Consider the following 23116-nt stretch of genomic DNA (forward strand, 5'->3'; position numbering starts at 1 on the left):
TCTAGAGCCATATTATTTATGGTATTGAATATTTTGAATTTCTATTTGAGTGCATTAAATAAACTCCATCTCTAAAATATTGCACTCAAACCAATTAGAGGAATATCTCTTTTGGAAATTATATTCAAATATAATTTCCTTTTAAACTTTCCTAGTCAATCTCCTCCAAATTCTATTCAAAATTTAGAAAATCATCTATTTTAAATTGGGCCAAAGTCTCCTCTTTTCTTCCTTTTGGCCCAATTGGCCAGGGTCGGCCAAGCTAAGCCGAGCCGGCCCAAACCAGCCCACACCCTCAGCCGAGCCGCCTCCTCCTCCTGGTGCGCGTGCCGTGCACGGCGCATGCCGCCGCCAACTCCTCTTCCGTCGTCGCTAAGAAACGAAGCCCGCGCCGTCTCCTTCTCCTCCACTCCACCGACATCGTGACCCTCTTTCCCTCCTCCTCCAAACCGCCTTCTCTCCCTATAAATAGCCGGCCATCCCTCTTTTCCACACAAAACCGAGTTCCAGCTCTCTCTCCTCCCCATGGCCGCCACCACCCGATCTCCCTCACCGGAGCTTCGCAAGCCAAACCATCGCGCCATCGTGTTCGCCTCGACGAGGTGATTCCATTTTTCCCCTTTCCCCTCTCCCTCCACCTTGAGATAAACCGCCACCACCACCTTCTCTTATAGCCGGAGTTGAGCTCTTGTCGCCGCCGTTCCGGCCATCTCCCTCGCTCCCTCTGCTTGCCACCGACCTTCCCGGATGCGCAGCGAGCGGGAACACGTTTGGACGCAGCCGTCGAGGCCGTTCTACCACCGGAGCACCAGCGCCCCTTTCTCACTCTCTTCTCCCTTCTCTCGGCTCTCTGTGAAGCGGGAGGAAGAAGAAGACGAGAAGGAGAGAGAAAGAGAAAAGGAAAAGAGCAGGTACTGACATGTGGGTCCATGAACAGTACATTTTCGTATTTTCTAGATTTAATTCAAAACCCAATCTTTAGAAGCCCATATTTCCTAAACCATAGATCCGATTCTGATAAAACTTGGACCTAAATTTATCTAAATTCAAACCCTATCTTTTGACACCAAATTTGCTATTTTATAATTTTATTTGAATTTATTCAAATATCGTTTGAATTCATATTGCCTTTTCAAATATTTTCTTTTGTCCCAAATTACCCTTTTAGCCACTAAAAAGTCGCCGGTTGGAACTTTATGCCTTCCATGGGGACGTTCGTGGTTTTCTATCCCCGACGTCGAACCGTTGGTTATAAAGCCCGGCAAAGCCCAAACCCAAGGTTGAAGTGCTGCTCCTGACACCCCACGCTTTGATGCGTACAGCGGTCGGAGCTTCACTATTCCCTCGACCTCCACAGCACGCCGCACAGTTAGCTCTCGGGCTCTGTATGATCCTAGCCGCTCCGCCGCCACTCACGGTTGTCAGAGTAACACTTCCGCCCCACTAAACCCATACAAACCTCCTATCCCTCTAGCCGTTATGCTGTCTGTTGACACCGGCTAGAGAAGATACCAAACCTAGTCGTTATGCTCTAGCATCGACTAGCACACAACCAAACCCTAGCCCTCCTAACCATTTATCGTTTTCTTGTTATTTTATGGCTTTTATTGAATTTAGTTCTTCGTCTTTCTTAGTAGAGTCTATTATCTTTTAGATGGCAACCTGTGATGTTTCGAGGATCGGATAATCAGGTTGCCTATCTCGGATTTGTTTGCGTTGGAGCAAGACAAGTTATTATTCCTCTCCTTTGAGCATAAATGCCCTATATTCTATATCTCTGTTCTATGTATTAGTCATACATGATTTCAAATGCATAACCTGAACATAGCAAGTCAGATATATGCTAGATTTTGCTTAGCCATGCCTAGTTAGATTGCATAAAACATAATGAATTTAGATTGGAACAGTACGGTAGAAATGGTTGATTTCCGGGTGGCTAGTACTGTTCCAACCGACATAAGATTGCCAAGTACATGTGAAGAACGAATGAGTACGACTGCAATTCTAGAATGGGGACAGACCTTGCAAAGTAAGTTATCTAGCAAAGGTGGTACCTCTGTACAGTGGTTCTTCTTTAAGTCCTCGCGCAGGAGGCAAATTTACGCCAAGCAGGGCGATTAATATTTACCGAGGCGCAGGTAAATATATTGATTATTACGCGCTGTGTGTGTATTGTGAAAACCTGGTTGGGATGACGGGGTCTCTCAACCAGTTGTCTCTAAAGACCTCGGGAATGCTAGAACTCCTCTTGCTGCTGATAACGTTACGTTTAGAGCGCATGGGGATTATAGTTCATAGAACAGGTACCACTGATGTTAGTAACCGAAAAGCTTTGCCATGACTAAGCTGATGAATATTAGCATGTCATGGATTACGGGTAAAGCGTACATCTATTGCAGTATGAGTATCTTTGAAACTATTCGAATAGCCGTGCTCACGGATATTGAGCATTAGGACTCACTATGGCATCTTGGTTAGAAATATAACTCTGGATTTATTAAATACTGTTGCATTTCAAAACATTATAGACTTTCTCCTTCTACTTTCTCAGCTTTCTGCAAATAGATCTAGCTCTACTCAAATACTATTATTTCATACATTCATACTTGAATATAATAGCTTGCTGAGTACGTTGTACTCACCCTTGCTTTAACCCCCCTTCTTTCAGAGTTAATTTGGAGTTCTTGCCGAAGCCGAGAGTTCAATCATATAAGTTAGTTTCATTTCAACCTAGTTTTCAAGTCTAGATAAATGATTTAAGTCTATAGCAATACACTAGAGTTGGTTTATTCTATAGCTTCTACTGTATTAGTTAGCCACAAGTTTGTAAATACCCATATATTTTGTAATATCAACTCCTCTGGAGCCCTGTTCAAATGTATGCGATGAAGATCCAGATTGTTGAACCTGTATCAATCTACTGATCCAGAGCTTGATACAGTTAAACATGTCGGTTTCCGAATCATTAGTTTTGGGACCCGACATAGATAGACCTCTTAAGGGGCCACAGATGAAAATGCATTTTCGTAGGCCCACCTACAAGTCCGACCTCCCACCTCTCTTCTCTTAGTATCTTAAAAACTTTCAAGTCCTCATCCTTATCTCCTCACCTTCTCTCTCACCTCTCTTTTTTCCACAACCTCTTCTCTCTCCCCGCTCATTTTTCTCTCCCCTCTATCTCCCACTCTTCGGAGAGAGGGGTGGTGGTGGCACCGACGAGGTCTGTGGTGAGCTTGGGGTGGCGGTGGCCTTGGCCTTGGACTGCTATGGATCCCACCGTCTTTCCTCCTCTCTCCCTCGGCTTCTCTTCTAACGATTGATGGGCATGGGGCGCAAGAGCGGAGTAGCTGACGGGCACATTACCCGTTGCCACCGACGAAGGAGTGGGGGTGATGAGCCAAAAAACCCTAGCTAGATCTGTTGGCCATGGGATTGGTCGGGGCAGATCCAGTAGTGGCAGGAGGTGGCGGGCTTAGGTGATGGCGGGAGCAATGGTGGTGGCGTCAACGAGGGCTATGGCGGGCTCGGCCTTGGACCGCGCGGATCTCGTCTTCTCTCCTCCCTCTTTCCCTCGGCTTCTCCTCTCATGATGGCCAACGGCCGTGGGATTTTCCGCTATCCACCACTACTAGAAAAATGATTTTTCATGGTGTCACCCTACGATTTTCGCTGGCTTAAGACGACCACCAACAAAAATGAATTATCGCTGGCGGCCGATAATCGCTAGCGAAGATCTTGATCTTCACTGGCCTTTACTTTGTGGCGGCTCCAAATTCCACCAGCGAAAACCCAAAAATGGCCACCACGGAAGATGGTTTTCGTAGTTGTGCACGAAGGAGTGGGGACGGTGGGATGGAGTGCAACGGTGACTGGTTAGCAACGGATCTTTCTAGGGTTCCGATTTTAGTAGTTTTTTTCACCGAAATTATTTTCATGCGGTCGGTATAGGTGACCGCATGTAAAAATTCTGTTTTTCGCATGCAGATGTGGTGCCCGCATGGAAAAATATTGATTTTTTCAAACACCTGATTGCAGGCGGTTGCTTTGTCTACATGCGAAAAAAAATTTGCCTGGGTAGCCCGACGAGTTACCCACTTATTTACCTATAGGTGGGTTCACGGGTCTACTCCATTGCAGCCTTAATGTTTGTGCATCAAATAGTGATTAGTTCTTGTCACAATGCGTAATGGGCTGGATCGTTGTGGGCCGGACCTTTGTCATCACGCGATTATACAGCAAATTAGACGGGCGTCCGATTAATCGCTAATGATATGATTTATGCGTAACTGATTAACGTAACAGACTGCCAGCCTACCTGTATTAATGGCTGTTAAAACCGTTTTCCATTTTTTAAGATAATGGAATGTAACATCCCGGTTTTTCTCAAAAAGTTACAGCCAATTATTACAGTCTAAACTCTAAAAGTGTGTAGTTCAAACAAAACATCAAAAACATCCACCAAAAATTAAAGAAAGACCAAACTTAGATAAGGTGAACACATTTATTGAAGGCTATTTTTGTGGCAAAGAGTTGCATAATCGTCGTATCAAGCTTACGACATGCAACTTTTATAAACTCATCATCTTCATCAGATCTTTGTAGTTGAACCCAGAGCCGAAGCCAATATGTTGCCTTGAAAATTACCTGCATATATGAAATAGATGGTCAAAAACCATATCATTCCTGGCTTCCTGCACAACCACAAAGCCCAACATATAGCAGAAACTCCTACAAGAATAAACTTGCTCTCTTCCTTGTCCACCCCAAAAGCCAACCACCAAAAACCGTTTTCCATAGTATAGAGGTCTCAAAAACCATTCGAAATTTCGTTCGAATCTACTTTTTGTCATGTCGAAACCTCCAATTTTTATGATTTTTTATCGATTTTTATCGAAAACATAAACCATGCCCTGTGTTAGCCATTTTATGCAATATGCTGATTTTACTTGTTTCTACTTTAACATAGAGGGTGTTTAGATTCAGGGGTGTAAAATTTTGGCGTGTCACATCGGATATTATATAGGGTGTCGCATGGGGTGTTCGGACACTAATAAAAAACTAATTACAGAATCCGTCAGTAAACCACGAGACAAATTTATTAAGCTTAATTAATCCGTCATTAGCAAATATTTACTGTAGCACCGAATTGTCAAATCATGGAGCAATTAGGTTTAAAAAATTTGTCTTGCAAATTAGTCGCAATATGTGCAATTAGTTATTTTTAGCCTATATTTAATACTTCATATTGGAGTTTAAACGTTTGATGAGACTAGGTGAAAAATTTTGTGGTGGGCTCTAAACAGGGCCTTAGGCCCGTTTGAGTTACGTTTTTGAGCGGATTATTATTGTGAATTATCCGCTTGGTTATGGGGTAAGGTAAAATTGCATAATCCGATCAGACTTAATTCCTTGGCGGGCCATACCAGCTAGTTGTCCAGCGTAGTTATGTCTCGAGCTTTTTCTTAACCAAAGAATGATGTTACTTCCAGCTGACAGCAAACACACCTTTCACTCGACCTTATTCGAGAACTAGTTTAACTTGGCTGATATAGTCCACTACAAATCCATGTGAAAAGAAAATAGGCTGAATGACCTACTCACGTGTGCGGAGGGATCAATTTCGGTCTAACAATATTAAGGTGGGTGAGCTTTTATAATAAAATATGTTATGGGGCTGAATCTCAAAATAAAGGTAATGATTAGGATGGTTTATATAATTTTGTCATAAATTAAATATTTTAAGCAATATCTATCTTAATAAATAGCTTAAACCAAGTGGTAAGTAAAATTTAAGCAATATCTATCTTAATAAATAGCTTAAAGTAAGTAAAATATCGTTTTGGCGGAAATGTATTTTTCAAAGCGTTTAGCGAACAATCTGAAATATTTTTATTTTTAGAAAATGAACAAGTCCATTGTCGTTTCGTGGAATTTAATTAAATTTATTTTAAGGATTTTCAGCATATCACATATCCGCATAGCTATTTTATACGGGACTACTTTAGAAAAAACCGCAACAAATTTTTTAAACAATTTTTCACTATAATTATACTATAACTACCATACAACTTTATGTAAGTATTAAAAAAATACAATTTCATACTGAGTTATGTAGAGATACATTGTCATTATAGTTATGTAGTTATTATGTAACTATAATATAATTATATTTTACAAGTTACTAGTTATACCACAAAACTTAATTATATTGTTACATATAAAAGTTTTCTCAAAAGTAACTTCCCATTTTATATACCCACCCTCTCTCACGACAACATCATCACTTCATTATCACATGACAGACCAACATATAATGATGATTAAGAAAAAAAATAAAATTGTTAACAGAATACGGAAGGAAAAAAAATAAAAAAAAAACGGCTTCTCCGCCTATCGTGCCCAGGGGTGCGGCTCTCTTCTCCTCCATCGGCGACGAGCCACTCCTGCGATGAGATGAGATTGCCCGCATCGTCGTCGTGGGCGGCGGGGCTGCAGGAGCGCATCTGGGACCTCCACGACAAGCTCAGCCACGCCATCCTCTCCCTCTCCGCCTCCGCCCACCGCTGCTGCCGCCGCCGCGCCCCCGAAGGGCGCGTGGTCGTCAAGGGGTGGCGGCGGCAGGGAGGATGTGGGGACTGCGGCCTGGAGCAGGAGGCGGCTACGGCGGCCACCATGGCGGACGCGCGGAGCCTGCACGCCGTCCGCGCCGCGCTCGAGGACCTCGAGGGCCACCTCCATTTCCTCCACGTCAGTATCCTCCTCTCCTCCTTAATTCTTGATTTTTTGTTTACTTTGTACAAGAACCATCTCCACTTGATGATACTACAAATGTAGGGAAGAGCTTCTGTTACTTCGTGGCCTCGGATTGCCATGATAATTAATTGATGAATTTCTGAGCTAACCAATCCGCGCTGATTCCACCATCCAAATCGTTGAATCGAGATTACTTTGGTACAATTGGTACTGTTCATTAAGAGAACAAGCTGGATGTACACGCTTGTATGCTTGTTTGATCCACAAATTTTTAATTCTTTGACCGTTCGTCATGGTTGCGCAGATGGAAAGAACCAAACTTAAGCCACATCGTTGTGAGCTGTATGCTAGCCTTGGTTTGTTCTTGTTGTTTGCGTCCCTTATGTCTCATTGCCACCCGTCATCGTGTTCTCTCGGAACCATTTTGTCCTCCTGTGATTTGTAGGTCCACAACTCCAGATGGGTTGGACTGTAAGCACAATTCACTGTAGAATGCAGGTGTTCATTTAAGCAGTCGTGTTGGCATTCTCTTTCATGCTCTATAAGATGCCACTCTATATGGGGGTGATCTTATCTGTTTGATAGGGACACGTCGTTTCCTTATAGCCAATAATTGTATGAAGAAATTCAATTGGTAGAGGTGACTAACCATGTATCTTGCTGTCTTCTGGCTTATGTTTGTTAGCTATATGTAAGTAGCTTGTTGTCCCAGGTTGATGGTTTCAACCGGGACTCTGAAAAATTAAACTGTAGCTTTGTACTTTATTTCTTTTCAAGGAATAATACGATCTGTCTAATTTTTTTTTTGTTTAGATCCTCACAATAAGTTGAAGCTTAGCTTGAGTTATCACATTTCTCTTGTGAAAAGAAAAGCTGTCTTATTTCTACATGATCGAAAGTTATCATTTTTGCATATTTATTTTTCAAGCATGTAGCTTATGACCTGCTAGATACTAGATTATGGAGTTCTCCAGCACCATCTAATTAAATTATCCAAAAAATAACATGGTGCCTATTGTGTCAACAATACTTGCAGAACATTCAATTACGTCAGGTGGCAGAACGAGATGCCGCGATTGCTAGGTTGCAGCAAAGTCGTATTCTGCTTGCTACAAGATTGGCTGAACATAGGTGGAAGAAGCATGAAGTTATTGAGGAGGCCTTAGCTTTTGTTGATGATGCGCTTGACAAGAGTCGATTTGTCTCACCAGAAGATGTCCGTGGGACGCATACACACAGCCAATCAGTAGAGAACCAGTGCCCCAAGATACATGATTCAAACTTCTTGGTGCGTTTTTTATCCTGTGCATTAGCTATAGCTAAGAATTCTTTAAGATTTGAGAGGATTGGTGGCGCACTCGGTAACACCGCGATGTTTGCAGTAAGTATGCTTGCATTCTTGCAGCTGCAACAAGTGGCCTTTGGTAAACAAACTCCAGCAGTACAATGTAGACGAGTCAATTATTTTCATTCTCAGATGTCTGTAAAGAACACTAAAGAAAAGCATCTGGTCGTATTGTTAGCTAGAGGATGAGGAAATCATCATTGTTTGATGTATAGATAAGTTTTGTTCTGTTCACATTTCTTGAAAGTTTTGTTAGGACACTAATCATTTCACTCCCTTGGATGGGCTGGTCTACAGCATATCTTTGATAGGAAGTTGTACCACATGAGTTGTAAATGGTTTTAGATTGGCAATAGATGAACTGGCAGGGCTTGTAAGCTTGTTTCTTTTTCTGCAGCTGAACGACAACCACCATTTATGGACAACAGATTTCGTAATTGCCATGTTTATGTGAAACCATGGTATCAGATTTGATCTTTGGGTTGCCATGTTACATGAATTTCTTGTCAGGGGCTTGTGGATGTTCATATACATCACAGGCTGAGGCACTACACCAAAATGACCCCATAAAGACGTTTTTCTCTAGATGCTTTGAAACACGTCTCTGAATATGGCATGAGATAGAAAAAAAAAAAGACGCTTCGGGAGACATTTTTATGAATCGCCACAAAATTTCTATGGTAAAGATGTCTTTTTCAGGGATCTTAATCACCAAAACAGCGTTCTTGTTATCCTTCCGAGCAGCTCAATTCCGACAGTCCAAAGCCCAACTGTTCGCGGTTGTTCGTGATTTTGTCCTTCTAATTGTCCCACTATATATCCATCGCACAATATAACTGATTTTGTCCTTCTAATTGCCCCACTATATGAGGAATTTTGGCATACTACTTATCATATATAAGTGACTTTATTCTACATGCTAGTATGTGAAAAATTCCTGAATTTGAATTGATATATGGATGCTATGTGAATATGAAAAATGCTTGCATGATGTGATTATTGTTTTTTTCTCTTTTTTTTGGGCTAAAAATAATTCTTCCATGCAAGTGACTTAAGATGCTGCCTGTGAAAATACGCGGTGATCTTAGTGCAGCCGTATGTGAAAACGATTTTTGTAGATAGTCAAAGGTCCGCTGCAGGTCTTTAGTACAGGTGGAGTATTTGGCCGCCTGAAAAACGTGTTTTGGCCACGACAAAAATTGTTTTTCTAATAGTGATAGTTAGTCAGCCATCAACTCCAATTTAAATTTCACATATTTTTAACTCTCAACTATCCACTCACCCACAAACATATCTCACCCCAACTATACATTATTTTTTTCATGATTTTATCTTGCACTAGTTATTTTTTAGAAATTCACTAAGATTAAGTTTACATATAAGTTCCTATTGTAAAAATATATTTAGGTGATTGTAAAATTTATATTGAATTGTACTATGGGTCAGTTATTATTGCCCGAGTTTCATTTTAGACTAGGTTATATCTAATGTTTTCACTTTGGTTCAGGTTTTCTTACTTTCAATTGCGCATTGGACTACTTTTTTTGTGATTTCATTAGCGAGCTTACCAGCAACATAATAAACCAATCAATATTCCATCTGACCTTGATTTCTTTTACTCCTTGATTTAGCTGCTTGACTTCTACCATTTTCCCCTTAAAAAAATCAAGTGAGCTTAGAACAAATCACTGTATTGAGCTTGCAAGCGACACTGCGACAGCTACAACAACCAGCTATCACCAGGCTTGATTTTGCTGGTTCCTCAAGCTCAGGAACAGAGCAGAGAGAGAAGGGATCCCAGTGTTTTGATTGATCATCCACGGCGCAGCTGCTTAATAGAGAAAAGGAGGGAAGAGAAGAGATGGAGAAGAAGGGTGGTCCAATTTGAAATTTTTGTAAATTTATCTAGTCCAAAGTGATAAGATAACTTTACCCCTTGTTCAAAGTGAAACTTAGGTAAAAATTCCTAGCCCAAAGTGCAATTGACTCTTTTCTATATCTCTTTGCGTAAGACTATTATGTTTCTTTTATATATAAAACTAGGTGAAACCCCACACATTGCTGTGTGAGTTTAGTATGATAGCACTAAGTTAAGTAATGTGTAAGATAGCTAGACAATATAAACTTACATAAGTTAACATGGTTCATGATAGTTTAAATTTAAATAGTATATAGAACGATAATTTAAATGTAAAAGTAAGTTGTTATAGTCTTATGAGAAAAGAAAAGGAGATAGAGAGAGTTTGGATAATAGAATAGTCATTTAATGGCTAAAAACAATTGAGATGATATGACTTAATAAAAGAAAAAAATAAGGGAGATAATTTGGACCATAGGACAAAAACAATTGATGTGATATTGCTTAGTGAGAGAAGAGAGAGCACATTAACTAAGTTAGGAGTTATAATAAACTATATATGTATATAAGATGTTATAAAAAAAAAGATGAAGAGACATTTAAATATTATGTGAATTATGTGTGATGATGATATAACATGCTTGCATTTGAAAAGCTATAAAATTTAATAAAATATAAAATTATAGATAATATAAGCATGATGTTTATATGTAATAGAGTAAATAAAGAACAAAAAAGAAAGAGCACTACAAAAATGGTAACCAATCAGCAACTAATTGAAAAGCTCACATCTTGTCCGTTCTCTCCCGATCGGACGGCTGCTACGCCATCAGAGCAGCTCCAGAAGCCACCGCGCCAGTGCGCCACTGCTAAGTGGCCCCCTCCCAACTCCGACGACCCCGCCGCCACCGCCGCCGCCGCCGCCGATGCAGAACCCCAACGGCACCATCCTCCAGCTCTACCACGCCGGCAGGCTCGCCGCCGCCCTCCGCGCCTTCGAGTCGCTCCCCTCCTCCTCCCCCGCCTCCGCCGCCGCCGCCCCAGCCCCTCTCACCGCCGCGACCTACGCCGCCCTCGTCTCCGCGTGCTCCCGCCTGCGCTCCCTCCCGCAAGGCCGCCGCGTCCACCGCCACCTCGTGGCCTCCTCATCCTCCTCGCCGGATGCACAGCTCGCTGGGAACACCGTCCTCGGCAACCACCTCATCACCATGTACGGGCGGTGCGCCGCCCCGGACTCCGCCCGCCAGGTGTTCGACGAAATGCCCGCCAGGAACCCCGTCTCCTGGGCCTCCGTCATCGCCGCGCACGTGCAGAACGGCCGCGCCGGTGACGCTCTCGGGTTGTTCTCGTCCATGCTACGGTCAGGAACTGCCGCAGACCAGTTTGCCCTCGGCAGTGCCGTGCGTGCTTGCACGGAGCTTGGGGACGTCGGCACCGGGAGGCAGGTGCATGCGCATGCGTTGAAGTCAGAGAGAGGCAGTGACCTGATTGTGCAGAACGCACTCGTCACAATGTACTCCAAGAATGGCTTGGTTGACGATGGATTCATGCTCTTTGAGAGGATTAAAGATAAAGACTTAATTTCCTGGGGGTCAATTATCGCTGGGTTTGCTCAACAAGGTTTTGAAATGGAGGCACTACAGGTTTTCAGGGAGATGATTGTTGAGGGCTCGCATCATCCGAACGAGTTTCATTTTGGTAGTGCCTTTCGTGCATGTGGGGCTGTGGGCAGCTGGGAGTATGGAGAGCAGATTCATGGCTTATCCATCAAGTATAGGTTGGACCGTGATTTATATGCAGGATGCTCACTGAGCGACATGTATGCGCGATGCAAGAATCTGGACTCTGCAAGGGTAGCATTTTACAGGATTGAGGCACCGGATTTAGTTTCTTGGAATTCCATAGTAAATGCATACTCTGTTGAGGGCCTACTTAGTGAGGCCTTGGTCCTGTTCTCTGAGATGAGAGACTCTGGTTTGAGGCCTGATGGTATTACTGTTAGGGGCCTGTTGTGTGCATGTGTTGGCCGTGATGCCCTATATCATGGTAGGCTGATCCACTCCTGCTTGGTCAAATTGGGTTTAGATGGGGATGTTTCAGTCTGCAATTCTTTACTCAGCATGTATGCAAGGTGTTCAGATTTACCCTCTGCGATGGATGTTTTTCATGAGATAAAGGATCAGGACGTTGTAACCTGGAACAGCATTCTTACTGCCTGTGCCCAACACAACCATCCGGAAGAAGTCCTGAAGTTGTTTAGTCTCTTGAACAAGTCTGAACCGAGTCTGGATAGGATTAGTTTAAACAATGTACTGAGTGCTTCTGCTGAATTGGGTTACTTTGAAATGGTGAAACAGGTTCATGCATATGCTTTCAAGGCTGGACTAGTGGATGATAGAATGCTTAGTAATACTCTAATTGACACTTATGCTAAATGTGGGAGTTTAGATGATGCCATGAGGCTCTTTGAAATAATGGGAAACAATCGTGATGTGTTCTCTTGGAGCAGCTTGATTGTTGGATATGCCCAATTTGGTTATGCAAAGGAAGCACTTGATTCATTTTCAAGGATGAGAAGCCTAGGAATCAGGCCAAACCATGTAACGTTTATCGGAGTTCTTACAGCATGCAGCCGAGTCGGTTTTGTTAATGAAGGCTGCTATTACTACAGCATTATGGAGCCTGAGTATGGCATTGTTCCAACACGAGAGCATTGTTCATGTATCGTTGATTTGTTGGCTCGTGCTGGGAAACTAACTGAGGCAGCAAATTTTATTGACCAAATGCCATTTGAGCCTGATATTATAATGTGGAAGACCCTGCTGGCTGCTAGCAAAATGCACAATGATATGGAGATGGGAAAGAGGGCAGCAGAAGGTATTCTGAATATTGATCCTTCCCATTCAGCGGCCTATGTCTTGCTGTGCAACATATATGCTGCTTCTGGCAATTGGAATGAGTTTGCAAGATTGAAGAAGGCGATGAGAACTAGCGGCGTTAAGAAATCACCTGGGAAGAGTTGGGTTAAGCTGAAAGGGGAGCTAAAAGTCTTTATAGTGGAGGACAGGTCACATCCAGAGTCTGAGGAAATATACGCAATGCTGGAGTTAATTGGAATGGAAATGATAAAAGCTGGTTATGTTCCAAAGCATTCATGGAAACATGCTATTGTTGATCATATTGATAGTGATTTGTTCAATGAAGAGATGCTAGCTGAATATGGTTGAGTGGGAGATAAAGAAAACAGTAATTGCTGACTCTGGGGTATTCGCATGTCTTCCTTGTTGTAAGAAATACTTGTTAATCACCAAGATAATTATTAAAGCTTTGTCAGAATTACAATGCAAAACATACAGAAGTTGCATAAGCTTGGCATCATGCACCATTTGAGAACTTACCAGTATGTTATAGATAATATTTTGCCTAAATAATTTGAAAGAAGAAGTAAGTCTGACCTGGATCTTTCCTTTCCCTCGCTTCACTGCTCATTTATTTGGCTTTCAGATGTGAACTGCCTAACATGAGGAAATATGTTTTGCAAGGTGGGTTCGACAAATCATGCATAGTCAGCCTGCTGAAGGAGCTAAGCTATTCATGTAATCTTGCTAATGATATGCAAAGCACAACTGGGGCTTATGTATTTGTTTGATCTGTCACATATTTCTGCCAAGTAAGATTTAATCCAGTGAGCCATACACAAGGTAAGAGTTTGACCTATTCTAGACTCTCCAAATTCCTGTTTCTATTAATCTACTCTGAGAAGACCTTTTTATTTGTAGCCACTTGTCAATATCGATTTTGTGAACAGGGGGCATTCCTTTTCCTCATCCAGCTTGCTACTCCTTTCTTTGGCTTCCAGATATGAACTTGGCTAACCTGAGGAAATGCGTTTTGCAAGGTTCGTTGACAGTGATCTTGTTATTTGATACATGAAGGCAGGCTGTATTTGTTTTATCAGCCAGATATTTCTGCTATGTAGGTTTCAGTTCAGTGCGCTATACACAAGATGAGAACTTGATCTCTTGCAGAAAGGTCAAAAACCTGTCTTTTAATCTAGGGTTAATTGTATTCATGCCATTACAAATTTGCCCGTTTTGAAAATTATCATTACAAATCTGTTGAAATCGGAAATATGTCACTACTTACGTTCTATATGCACTGATTCCTTTATGGACCAAATTACCCTTATGTTCTACCTCAGTCCCCTCCTCTATCTCTCTCTCCCTGTCCAAGTATCGTCAACGAGACTGGCGTCAGTGGAAGGCGGGAGCAGCAGCAGCCTGATGGCTGGATCCGCCGCGTCACACTGCTCATCGACGAACTCACCTGTGGGGCTTGAGGATCTGGTGAGTAGGTCGGCTTTGCAAGCACATAGTGGTTGCGCTGAAGTTCATGTGTGTCCCCCCCCTGCCCCCTCCTGGGCATGGACAAATCGACATCTTGTCCTCTGCTCCCACCAAATCTCAGCGAACTGCTAAAACTCCTCCCAAAATCAAACCTTCAGCTCAATATGCGCTGAAGCAAACAAGCACCAAAAACAAGACAAGACGCTAAAATCACTCAAAATATCCAATCTTTGCCCAGATGCGAGCAAGTCTGCTCTCCAAAATCCAACCTTTTGACCATCAACCAAATCAGGGGAAGAACAAAGACACGTGCAGAAATTTCTGGAGACAGAGAGAGATTTGAGGAGCCGGGTCCCAGACAAGATAGAAGGGAAAGAGGACAGAAAATTTTGTTGGTTTCATCATCGATTGATGAAGCTGATACACTTCGAGTTTCGGTTTCGTTGGGTGGACGCAAAGTGTGAGTTTGGCTCTGGTGATGGGTGGAAGCGGTGCTCAGCCTCAGGGACGAGGCTGGTTCGCCGCCGCTGCTGCTTGGGGATCGAGAGGGAATGAGGGATGGGAGGTAGAGTGGAGAGGACGAAGGTAGAAGATAAGGGCAATGTAACCAAAATAAAATTTCTGTGCATTGACGGAGTAAGTAGTGGCATATCTTTGATTTCAACAGATTTATAATGGCATTCTTCCAATTAGATGAATTGTAATGGCATTTTTCAAAGTGGACAAATTTATAGTGGCATGGATCCAATTAACCCTTTAATCTATCACTGATAAAACATGCCTTTTAGAATAGTTGCTTGTCAACATCAATTGCTAGCTATTTCATGAAAAAATAAGCATGCCATATTAAGTTTGGAGGATTCTCCTAACGAAAAGTTCGTAACAATAATCCCATACAAGCTGGCTATGAGGATATGTATTTGATACTTGCAGCATGAATTTTCTGAGCAAGTGACAGTGACACAAGTAACAGCATGATGATGGAGCACTGTAACAATTCCAACAGAGTTAACAACAATATTCTCCATCTTAGAGGTATGACAACACTAACAGGATTAGTACAGACTTACTAGCTAGAGTAGCAGTGATGTGTGGAATACCATGAAAAAAAATATTACTCGATTTTTGTATTAGGTTGCCTGAGCAACTTTGCATGCTAAAGTATATTTTAATATTTCAATGGTGGTAACTTTGCTTTATTCATGCTACAATACTACTGCCCATAACAGATTCTCCCAGCTAGTCAGCTACCCCATGGATGTGTAACATTATGAATGAAATTTCTGATGGGTGATCTTAGTAGTAATTGATGTATTTGTGTGATTGATTTTAAGTTAGAACACAGTGATGAGATTTTTTTATTTTTCTCATAACTCCAACTATACTCAGTAATCAAGTTAAACGGATGGAAATGATAAGTACTATACATTCCTAGTGGTGGAACTGGATGCCCTATGTTGGAAGGAAGTAGGTCCTGTTTCAATAAACATGAGAGTGTATCGACAAGGTGATCTGCAAGGCACTGTAAACCTCAGTTGGAACTGTTGAATATGAAAGTAGGATCAAATGATAATTTTAATGTCAAAATATACACTCTCTACAAGTATAAAACTCATTTATCTTTTCTACAAAACAATCAAGAATGGAAAGAAATGGCTTTCCAGGTCCTTCAAATTCAACGAGCAGGCATGCAGTGTGCATATACTAGATCTACACTAAGCAAGAGAAGTCTTAGCAGTCATGAGATACACCATTTGCTTTTTTGGTATCACTGTTGTCTTTGGTTGCCAAAAGTGGTTCAGTCTCCTTTTCTGGCATCTACAAAGACATTTAAATCATGAAATGAGTGAAATGAAAATTTAAAGTGCACATAAATTGAAGATTACCAACTTATTTGCAATGTGTTCACCATGCGGAAACTATACTGGAATTTGTAAAGCATGTCGGGAAACTCATTCAAAATCTAGTAACTTATAACGATATGATATTAGTATCTCATAAGACTGTCAATTGTAATTAAATTTACAATCTATAATTTGGTTCCACATTGGATGTGTTTAGCAGAAACATGATGTAAGAAAGTTTGTAGAAACGTAGGTCAAATTGCACTTGAAGTGCTCAATCTATTTAATAAGTTTGCATTTCTAATGGAGTCCATCTAATAAATTTATTGATATGAGGGCCTGAGCATCATTTTGTCTATTCCAGTGACTATGCCTTCCCTTTACAGTGTTTTGGTAAAAAAAATTTGTCTATACTTTAATTTTGTTGATAACTGCCTCAATTATTTTAAATGTTTATTAAGTCCCACAGTTCCTCTACATAAACAAACAAAAAGGAGAGAAGCTTGACCAATATTGTTTATGACATGTGGGCCCATTTTGTCATCTAATGGCAGTTGTAACAGAAGAATTAAATTAAATATTTTAAAATAGCTGAGGCACTGAAACCAACAAATTTGAAGTATAGGCACTTGATTAGACAAAATAGAATTTAGGCGCTCATACCAACAAATTTAATTAGAGGACTTGTCTAGTACCCCCTCCATCTAAAAGTCTAAGGCATATTTCTTTTGTCACCAAGATCAAGAAGGAATTAACTCATCCACCATGTGACAAAACCAAGAAACCATATGCATGCAACAATTTAATTTAGCACATGCAGCCTACAAATATGCCTTAGACTTTCGGATGGAGGGAGTACTAGATAAAATGCAACAGTTTAGACACTCACAAGTCTTTTGGCTTGTGAATGCATAAATTGTGCCAGCTTACTTTTATTGGCTAGTATCTCTTTCTGCACATAAGTTATTTTTATGCCTTTCTTTCGCCACCAAAAGCAATTTGAAAATGCTGATTCTGCACGCCAATTTCATTTCATTTGCAGTTTCAATTTTCAAATAGGAATTTTCATTTAATTGTTAATGCATAATGAATTATTTATTGTTGTTGCTGAGACTAGGAAGCAGAACAGTTGTTGGCATGATTGTGATATGTGGATTAGTTCATATGCTTTCAAATTGGATTAAAATATGGCAAAGCCAAACCTGTGAAACTGGCAGTGGATCATTTGTTGCCTTCTTCTTGCCCTCCTTCACTGAGAAGTAGGAGTACAATCCCATCCCAAATATGGCGATCAAAATTCCTAATATGTTCCTTGCGTTGAAAGGATCGTGTAACAGAATGTATCCAAATGAGAGAACGAGACATGTCTTAAGGTGGCCTAGCACCTGGTATGTAACTGGAGATGTTGTTCCAATCACAAGAAATGTGCTGAAGTTCACAGACACCGCAATCAAACAAGATAGCATGATGAAACCCTGCATATAATTCATAATTCAAAACATCATTTTGCATGCCATTTTCCTATCCAAATTTATGGTATATCTGCATATCTGGGAGCATTTGCCAATGCTAAATAGATGTGCAAACTCCTGAGTCACTCTGGAGCATGATAACTGATTGACAGTGTCTAAGAAATGATGATGCATTATATCAACAACATTGCAAGCTACTATCATATTGGACTTTTTGTCTACTTCCATACATATCATTGTATATTTTCTCAGTACTGGAAAAACATTGCATACAAGGAACTTTTATGTGTTTGGCATTTAGTTGCCCACTGATCAATTTTATATTGCGTCCTTTTCTTCTTCATGCCACTGGTTATTCTTCCCTTGAAAAGCATATAATAATGTTTTAAACATACTTTTAGGACATATCAATTTCAAGATGGGAAATATAATACAATGGGTGGATCATGAAATTATATTCTAATCTTATGTTTAGACTTCTTGGCTAGTTATTATGGAAGCAGCAAATATATTTGTCACCTTAGCGCCTCTAGTAATCTTGAAGATCTAAGAAATGATGAATTGTTATATTCCACAAAGTAATTTAGCTTGCATCCTGGCAACTATAAAGCATTTTCATATAATTGTAAATGGATGGAGTTTGTTAAGAAGATACCAAAACTGGAGTGGTGTACTTGTGGGCGAAGACACTGCGGTTCGTAAGGAGTTGATCTACAAAAGGGCCAGTCGCAAACAAAATTGCTGCCTGGTAAGGTGCAGATTGGTAGAGTAACTGCGTTGAGGATACCTTCAATCTCTTCTGTATTGTATTTGTGAGCTTCATTCAAAATTTTCAGGTTAAGGATACTATATTGTCATGGTTGGCAAGGTAGGGATTAGCCCATTTTTATGTCAGTAGTGTGGACGGTGCAAGTCCATCGACAATATTCAAAATGAACCATAGCAATATCTAATCAGAACTCGGTGTTTAGCTAATTACTGACGGGGTATTCATTGTGCCTAGTTTATTTAACAAAACCTACTTTACAGCTGGAAAATGAGATCAGAACATAATATTTTAAAGTATTTTTTTTTATCAGTTTGCATTTCATTTACTTCACCACTTCTTTTTCAGATGTGCACATAAATACTAAAGGTAGGATACAATTTGCCCAACACAAGTGGTCGCGATGGCGAGTCCAGAAAGGACGGATCCAAGTAGATTTAGCTTGAGATCAGTAACCGAAGCAATGCCCACTCCAAGAAGTAAGACCAGTAGAGAAAGCTTGATACTCTCGCTGCACATTTTTGGACTATCATTAGCTCAATGAATATAGAATAGATACCTTGATGACCTTCAAGCAATGACTCAACGATTGATTCAACAGAATGCGTTTATATAAATTTTTGTGTTCACTTCAGTATTTTATGTGCAACATTGGCTATCTTGTATCTTTAATTCGACCTTAAATGAGGTGCGGTGGATAGTTGTTCACTTGTTAAGAGAAAGTGCTCAGTTTACATTTCAAAACCTGAATCTTTTCTTCAGGAAGATTGTCTCCAACAGCACAGTGAAAGGTATGATCGCCAATTTTGTCATCTGCAGAATACTTAAGTTAGTGTGCTTGTTCCATGTTTTGTAGGAAACAACCAAAGAGATGACAGTACACCTAACCTGGTAGAATCCAATGGAGTTGAATCCTAAACTAAGGTTGAGAAGGCCAATTGAGGTGCCATTCAGCAACCCAAAGAGGATTACTGTTTGCCCATCAATTGCCTTTGGTTCAAAGAAATGCAAGCGTTGTGCCACATGGAGGGTGCAGAAGGTCATCATGAGATGCCAGCTTGTCAATGTTGTAGCTACATAGGTGCAAAAACAACAGAATACAGCATTAGTAAGCATGCTTGTTTGGTACATGCATTACATTCTGTTATTCAAATTATGTTCAAATGTACTAACCGAAAGGGAAACCAAGGGTACTGATGAGAGCTTTGTTGCAGATGACAATGGCAACTGATGATGCAACCGACAGCGCAAGAGACCCGATCACACCGAGCTGGAACCCAGATGACATCATCATTTGCTATTGTTATCTTCTCCTCTGAATTCACATTACACATGAAGAGGTCAGTGCAAGGTATATTTCATTGAAGGTGAAGCACCAAAGAATTTTAGTAATGGTGTCTATTAATTCCACTAAGCAGCAGCATGATACTCGAGCAAACAGCTTAATCAATATTAGTTTGCAAGCATCAATAAAAGGATTACTTTATAACATCGAACTGACAGATGTTTCTGGTTAACGAAAAAATCTCATGACACGAAAAGCATTGAAGAAGGACATGAATTAGATTGAACAATTAAAAATATCAACGGTTATATCTTACTCCCCCTGTCCCAAAATATAAAGATTTTTAGCATAGTGACAAGTCAAACATTTTTAACTTTGACTATTAATAGCAAAAATATAGAAAAGATTAATCATGTAAAATTGATGTTACTAGATTCATCATTAAACAAACTATCATAATATACAACTCTTTTTATTTAAAACATCTTACTTTTATAGATATTGTTTGTCAAAGTAGCATCTCGGAGACTGTGTCAGACTCTAAAAATGCTTATATTTTAGAACGAAGGGAGTAAATAATTCATAGATGCACGCTCACTCAAAATCATTCTTTCTAGGGGGAGACCTGTTCTGTGTCATCTCTTGGGAAGCATTAATGTTCTATTTGCTATCTATGAATGGATATTTTTAGCTTTGATTCCCTTTTTCTGCAACATATTTTTCTGTAGTATTCCTGGGAGTTTTTTTTTTCCTGAGTATTCCTTGCAGTTAACCGTGTTCTTGAGTAGATTCTGATATCTTGGTTCTAACATGTTTGGCCATGGATGGACCCAATTACGGTTAGGCAGTTAGGTGCCAGTTTGGCTATTTGTTGCCGACGGTTTATGGAGAGGGATACTGACAAAACTACGATCAACTAATCCATGGACCAAGCACCACAGAAGGCCGATGGTATCTCCAAGATTGTTATTAGGTCATGGTACAACTGAAGTTTGTCATAGTCACAGAATCATGAAAATGACCTATAAGCTTGGCATTGATTAACCCGCACTTGCACCTCTTGTACATTAGCACATTAGCATTTAGGAGTACAAGCTAATCACATCACATCAAACCGTTTTAAAGACTAGTAGGTGAAGCTTGACTATACATTGACTAGGGCTCAGTCCTGACCATGGATTATTGCGAATGTTGGAAGTCTTTTTATAGATTAGTATTTATGTTATTTAGCATGCATCTATATAAATTTCAGACCAAAGTATTCATGAGCCAGTCAGTAGCCTGTCATGATTCAGCCATTTTGCTTTTGTCCTGTAATAGAGAGTTGGTACCTGCTACCTACCGGGCTGCTTCTTGGAGGGTACAATGATCGATCGAAAGGTGGTTCAAGTCGATGTCAAAATGGTTGATCAGTTGGCAAAGTGTCAACCAGACACCAAACACATGCAATGCAAGCAAACATGAGTGAAATCCAACGCAGGCTTCATGTGTTTGGTGGTCACGTCGTAAGCAAAATGATTACAAGATGAGAAGACAGGCTTTTGGATTAATGTTTCAAATTACAAGGCAAAATTCTGAATTAATATATAATCCGTTACATGGGTCATGGATACCCATTATTACGGGTTACTTTTCTAAAATTGAACTTCTATGTTTCTTCTCTTTTGCCAATTAAATTTAAATGGATCCAAGTTTGCAGTCAGTCTAGGATTGACAAAAAGCGGTTGGTAGAACCGGAAAAGGCTCATTGCCGAGTCTTCCTCTCAAGCAATTTTTTGCCTGATTGGACTATATGTTAATCCTTAATTATATTATTTTTTCTTTTTTTGAGGGTAATTATATTATTTTTTCATAAATATATCTTGGTTTATTCCAAGAGAATCGGAAAAATCAGTAATTCATTTTTATACAATTAGCCACCGCCTTAAAGAATATAATATAAGATAATTAATCCTGGTGCGTGTAGACATGCAAATCGATCAGATTTAAAGTTGCCAACTCATGTTCTTGCAAGTGTCCAGGATCAGGCTCACAAGCTAGTTACTTATCCCTAACAAAGCTAACAATGCCGTAACGGCAAGGGTAGACAGCTCGACTATAATCTCAAACCATGACATGAGACGAGACTGTTTTTCATACACTTGCCTCTGAATTAAAGAACAAATACATGATCTCGATGAATACAAATTGCAGATAATTTGGCATACTGAAAACTGTGTTTTGTCTAGAACAGAAAATACAACATAGCAACAGGCAAAATCCTATCAGAGAACAGTAAAATGCTTCTCCGTAAGAGAGAGATCACAAAGTTTTTTTTTTTGTTTTTTTTTTGCGAAATGTTTACATTGTCCATAAATAAGTTGACTAGTTTGAAAAATCTCCGTAAGAAGGAAAAGAAAGACCAAACATAAATAAGTTGAAGTAGTAAGGCAGAGCATATAACTTAACTGAAATTCAGAAACAGCAATCCCTGCTTGCTAACTTCGTCTCCTCAAAGAAATGAAACAACAGAGCTGTAATAATGAACCTGGCAAAGAAAGAGATTTGCATTGAGATCATCGGAAAAATAACACCACGACGAGACACATGAAGGAAACGATTGCTCTTCTCTGAAGATCAATTTCAGTTCAGACCTTCCCAAATTGCTGCTGCTCTCTATACTGATGATCTACTCCTTGTTGCTCCTTCCTCTTCTCGCCGTCGCCGCTCTAACAACCTATAGAGATACAAGAAAAAAGAGAGATCTAGAGAGAAAAAGAGAGAGATATCTAGAGAGAGAGAGAGAGAGAGGCTATGGCTCTCCTTGGTATGGTAGAGAGAGGAAGGGAGGGAGGGAGGGAGAAGCAGTTTTTATGTCCAAAATTTTTGTGTATGGTAGGCATCATATGCAGTTAGGTGCATTGCGTGCTTTGTTTTGATGCTGTCAACTCACAAGCGGATGGAATGGATGCTTTCCTTTGATTTCATTGCCTTTCCTTTCCTTTCCCTTGGGGAGTCGGCCACAAGGGCAGCATATCGTGCAACGTGCTGCTGCCCCAGGAATCAACACCAACACATACTTACACATACGTGGTGTCCATGAATTTTAGTTTATGCGTAATTTGTTGACATAAATATGCTGGCAACAATGCAACAAGCATTAAAAATCTTTAGGAAATCCTACATTACAGACATGATTTGACCATATGTCCAATGTTCAAATTATTTTATTATGGGCTATATCAATTGTCGGTTGCACAAACGACACTAGTTATACGATGCTTGGATAAATGATACTCCCTCCGTTTCACAATTTATATTGATGTTAATGAATCTAGACATATATATATATATTGATGTTAATGAATCTAGACATATATATATATATCTATCTAGATTCATTAACATCAATATAAATATGAGAAATGCTAGAACGACTTACATTGTGAAACAGAGGAAGTACTAGGA

The 23116-nt window shown here is 40.3% G+C and overlaps 3 protein-coding genes across 13 annotated transcripts; 2 read left to right on the plus strand and 1 right to left on the minus strand.

The window, feature by feature from the left end:
- The first annotated feature begins 513 nt into the window (after positions 1 to 513).
- On the plus strand, positions 514 to 8928 carry LOC127777873 (plastid division protein PDV1-like). 2 transcript variants are annotated; one of them, XM_052304491.1, is made up of 4 exons: positions 514 to 911; positions 2669 to 6747; positions 7790 to 8041; positions 8496 to 8928. In XM_052304491.1, the coding sequence occupies exons 2-4, from the start codon at positions 6454 to 6456 to the stop codon at positions 8550 to 8552; spliced, it is 603 nt and encodes a 200-aa protein (XP_052160451.1). In that variant the 5' UTR covers positions 514 to 911; positions 2669 to 6453; the 3' UTR covers positions 8553 to 8928. The 2 variants fall into 2 exon arrangements, with proteins under 2 accessions (XP_052160451.1, XP_052160450.1); XM_052304490.1 differs by lacking the exon at positions 8496 to 8928 and having other exon boundaries at positions 7790 to 8489.
- A 1917-nt stretch (positions 8929 to 10845) lies between these two features.
- On the plus strand, positions 10846 to 19338 carry LOC127775628 (pentatricopeptide repeat-containing protein At3g53360, mitochondrial-like). Of its 10 annotated transcripts, none has more exons than XM_052301904.1 (5): positions 10846 to 13400; positions 13499 to 13657; positions 13736 to 13854; positions 15236 to 15337; positions 18733 to 18850. In XM_052301904.1, the coding sequence occupies exon 1, from the start codon at positions 10883 to 10885 to the stop codon at positions 13181 to 13183; it is 2301 nt and encodes a 766-aa protein (XP_052157864.1). In that variant the 5' UTR covers positions 10846 to 10882; the 3' UTR covers positions 13184 to 13400; positions 13499 to 13657; positions 13736 to 13854; positions 15236 to 15337; positions 18733 to 18850. The 10 variants fall into 10 exon arrangements, with proteins under 10 accessions (XP_052157864.1, XP_052157863.1, XP_052157857.1 ...); XM_052301903.1 differs by lacking the exon at positions 18733 to 18850 and adding an exon at positions 13936 to 13988 and having other exon boundaries at positions 15236 to 15513; XM_052301897.1 differs by lacking the exon at positions 18733 to 18850 and adding an exon at positions 19241 to 19338 and having other exon boundaries at positions 13736 to 15337.
- On the minus strand, positions 15847 to 22491 carry LOC127775630 (UDP-xylose transporter 1-like). The gene is made up of 9 exons (XM_052301905.1): positions 22303 to 22491; positions 22118 to 22196; positions 19558 to 19699; positions 19273 to 19457; positions 19130 to 19197; positions 18763 to 18895; positions 18274 to 18435; positions 17349 to 17621; positions 15847 to 16120 (listed from the first exon to the last, which is right to left on the minus strand). Exons 3-9 carry the CDS (start codon positions 19676 to 19678, stop codon positions 16034 to 16036), a joined length of 1029 nt encoding a protein of 342 aa, XP_052157865.1. The 5' UTR covers positions 19679 to 19699; positions 22118 to 22196; positions 22303 to 22491; the 3' UTR covers positions 15847 to 16033.
- Between the last annotated feature and the right edge of the window lie 625 nt (positions 22492 to 23116).

The sequence above is a fragment of the Oryza glaberrima genome, chromosome 6 (genome assembly GCF_000147395.1).
Source record: "Oryza glaberrima chromosome 6, OglaRS2, whole genome shotgun sequence".
In the NCBI taxonomy this organism is placed as follows: domain Eukaryota; kingdom Viridiplantae; phylum Streptophyta; class Magnoliopsida; order Poales; family Poaceae; genus Oryza; species Oryza glaberrima.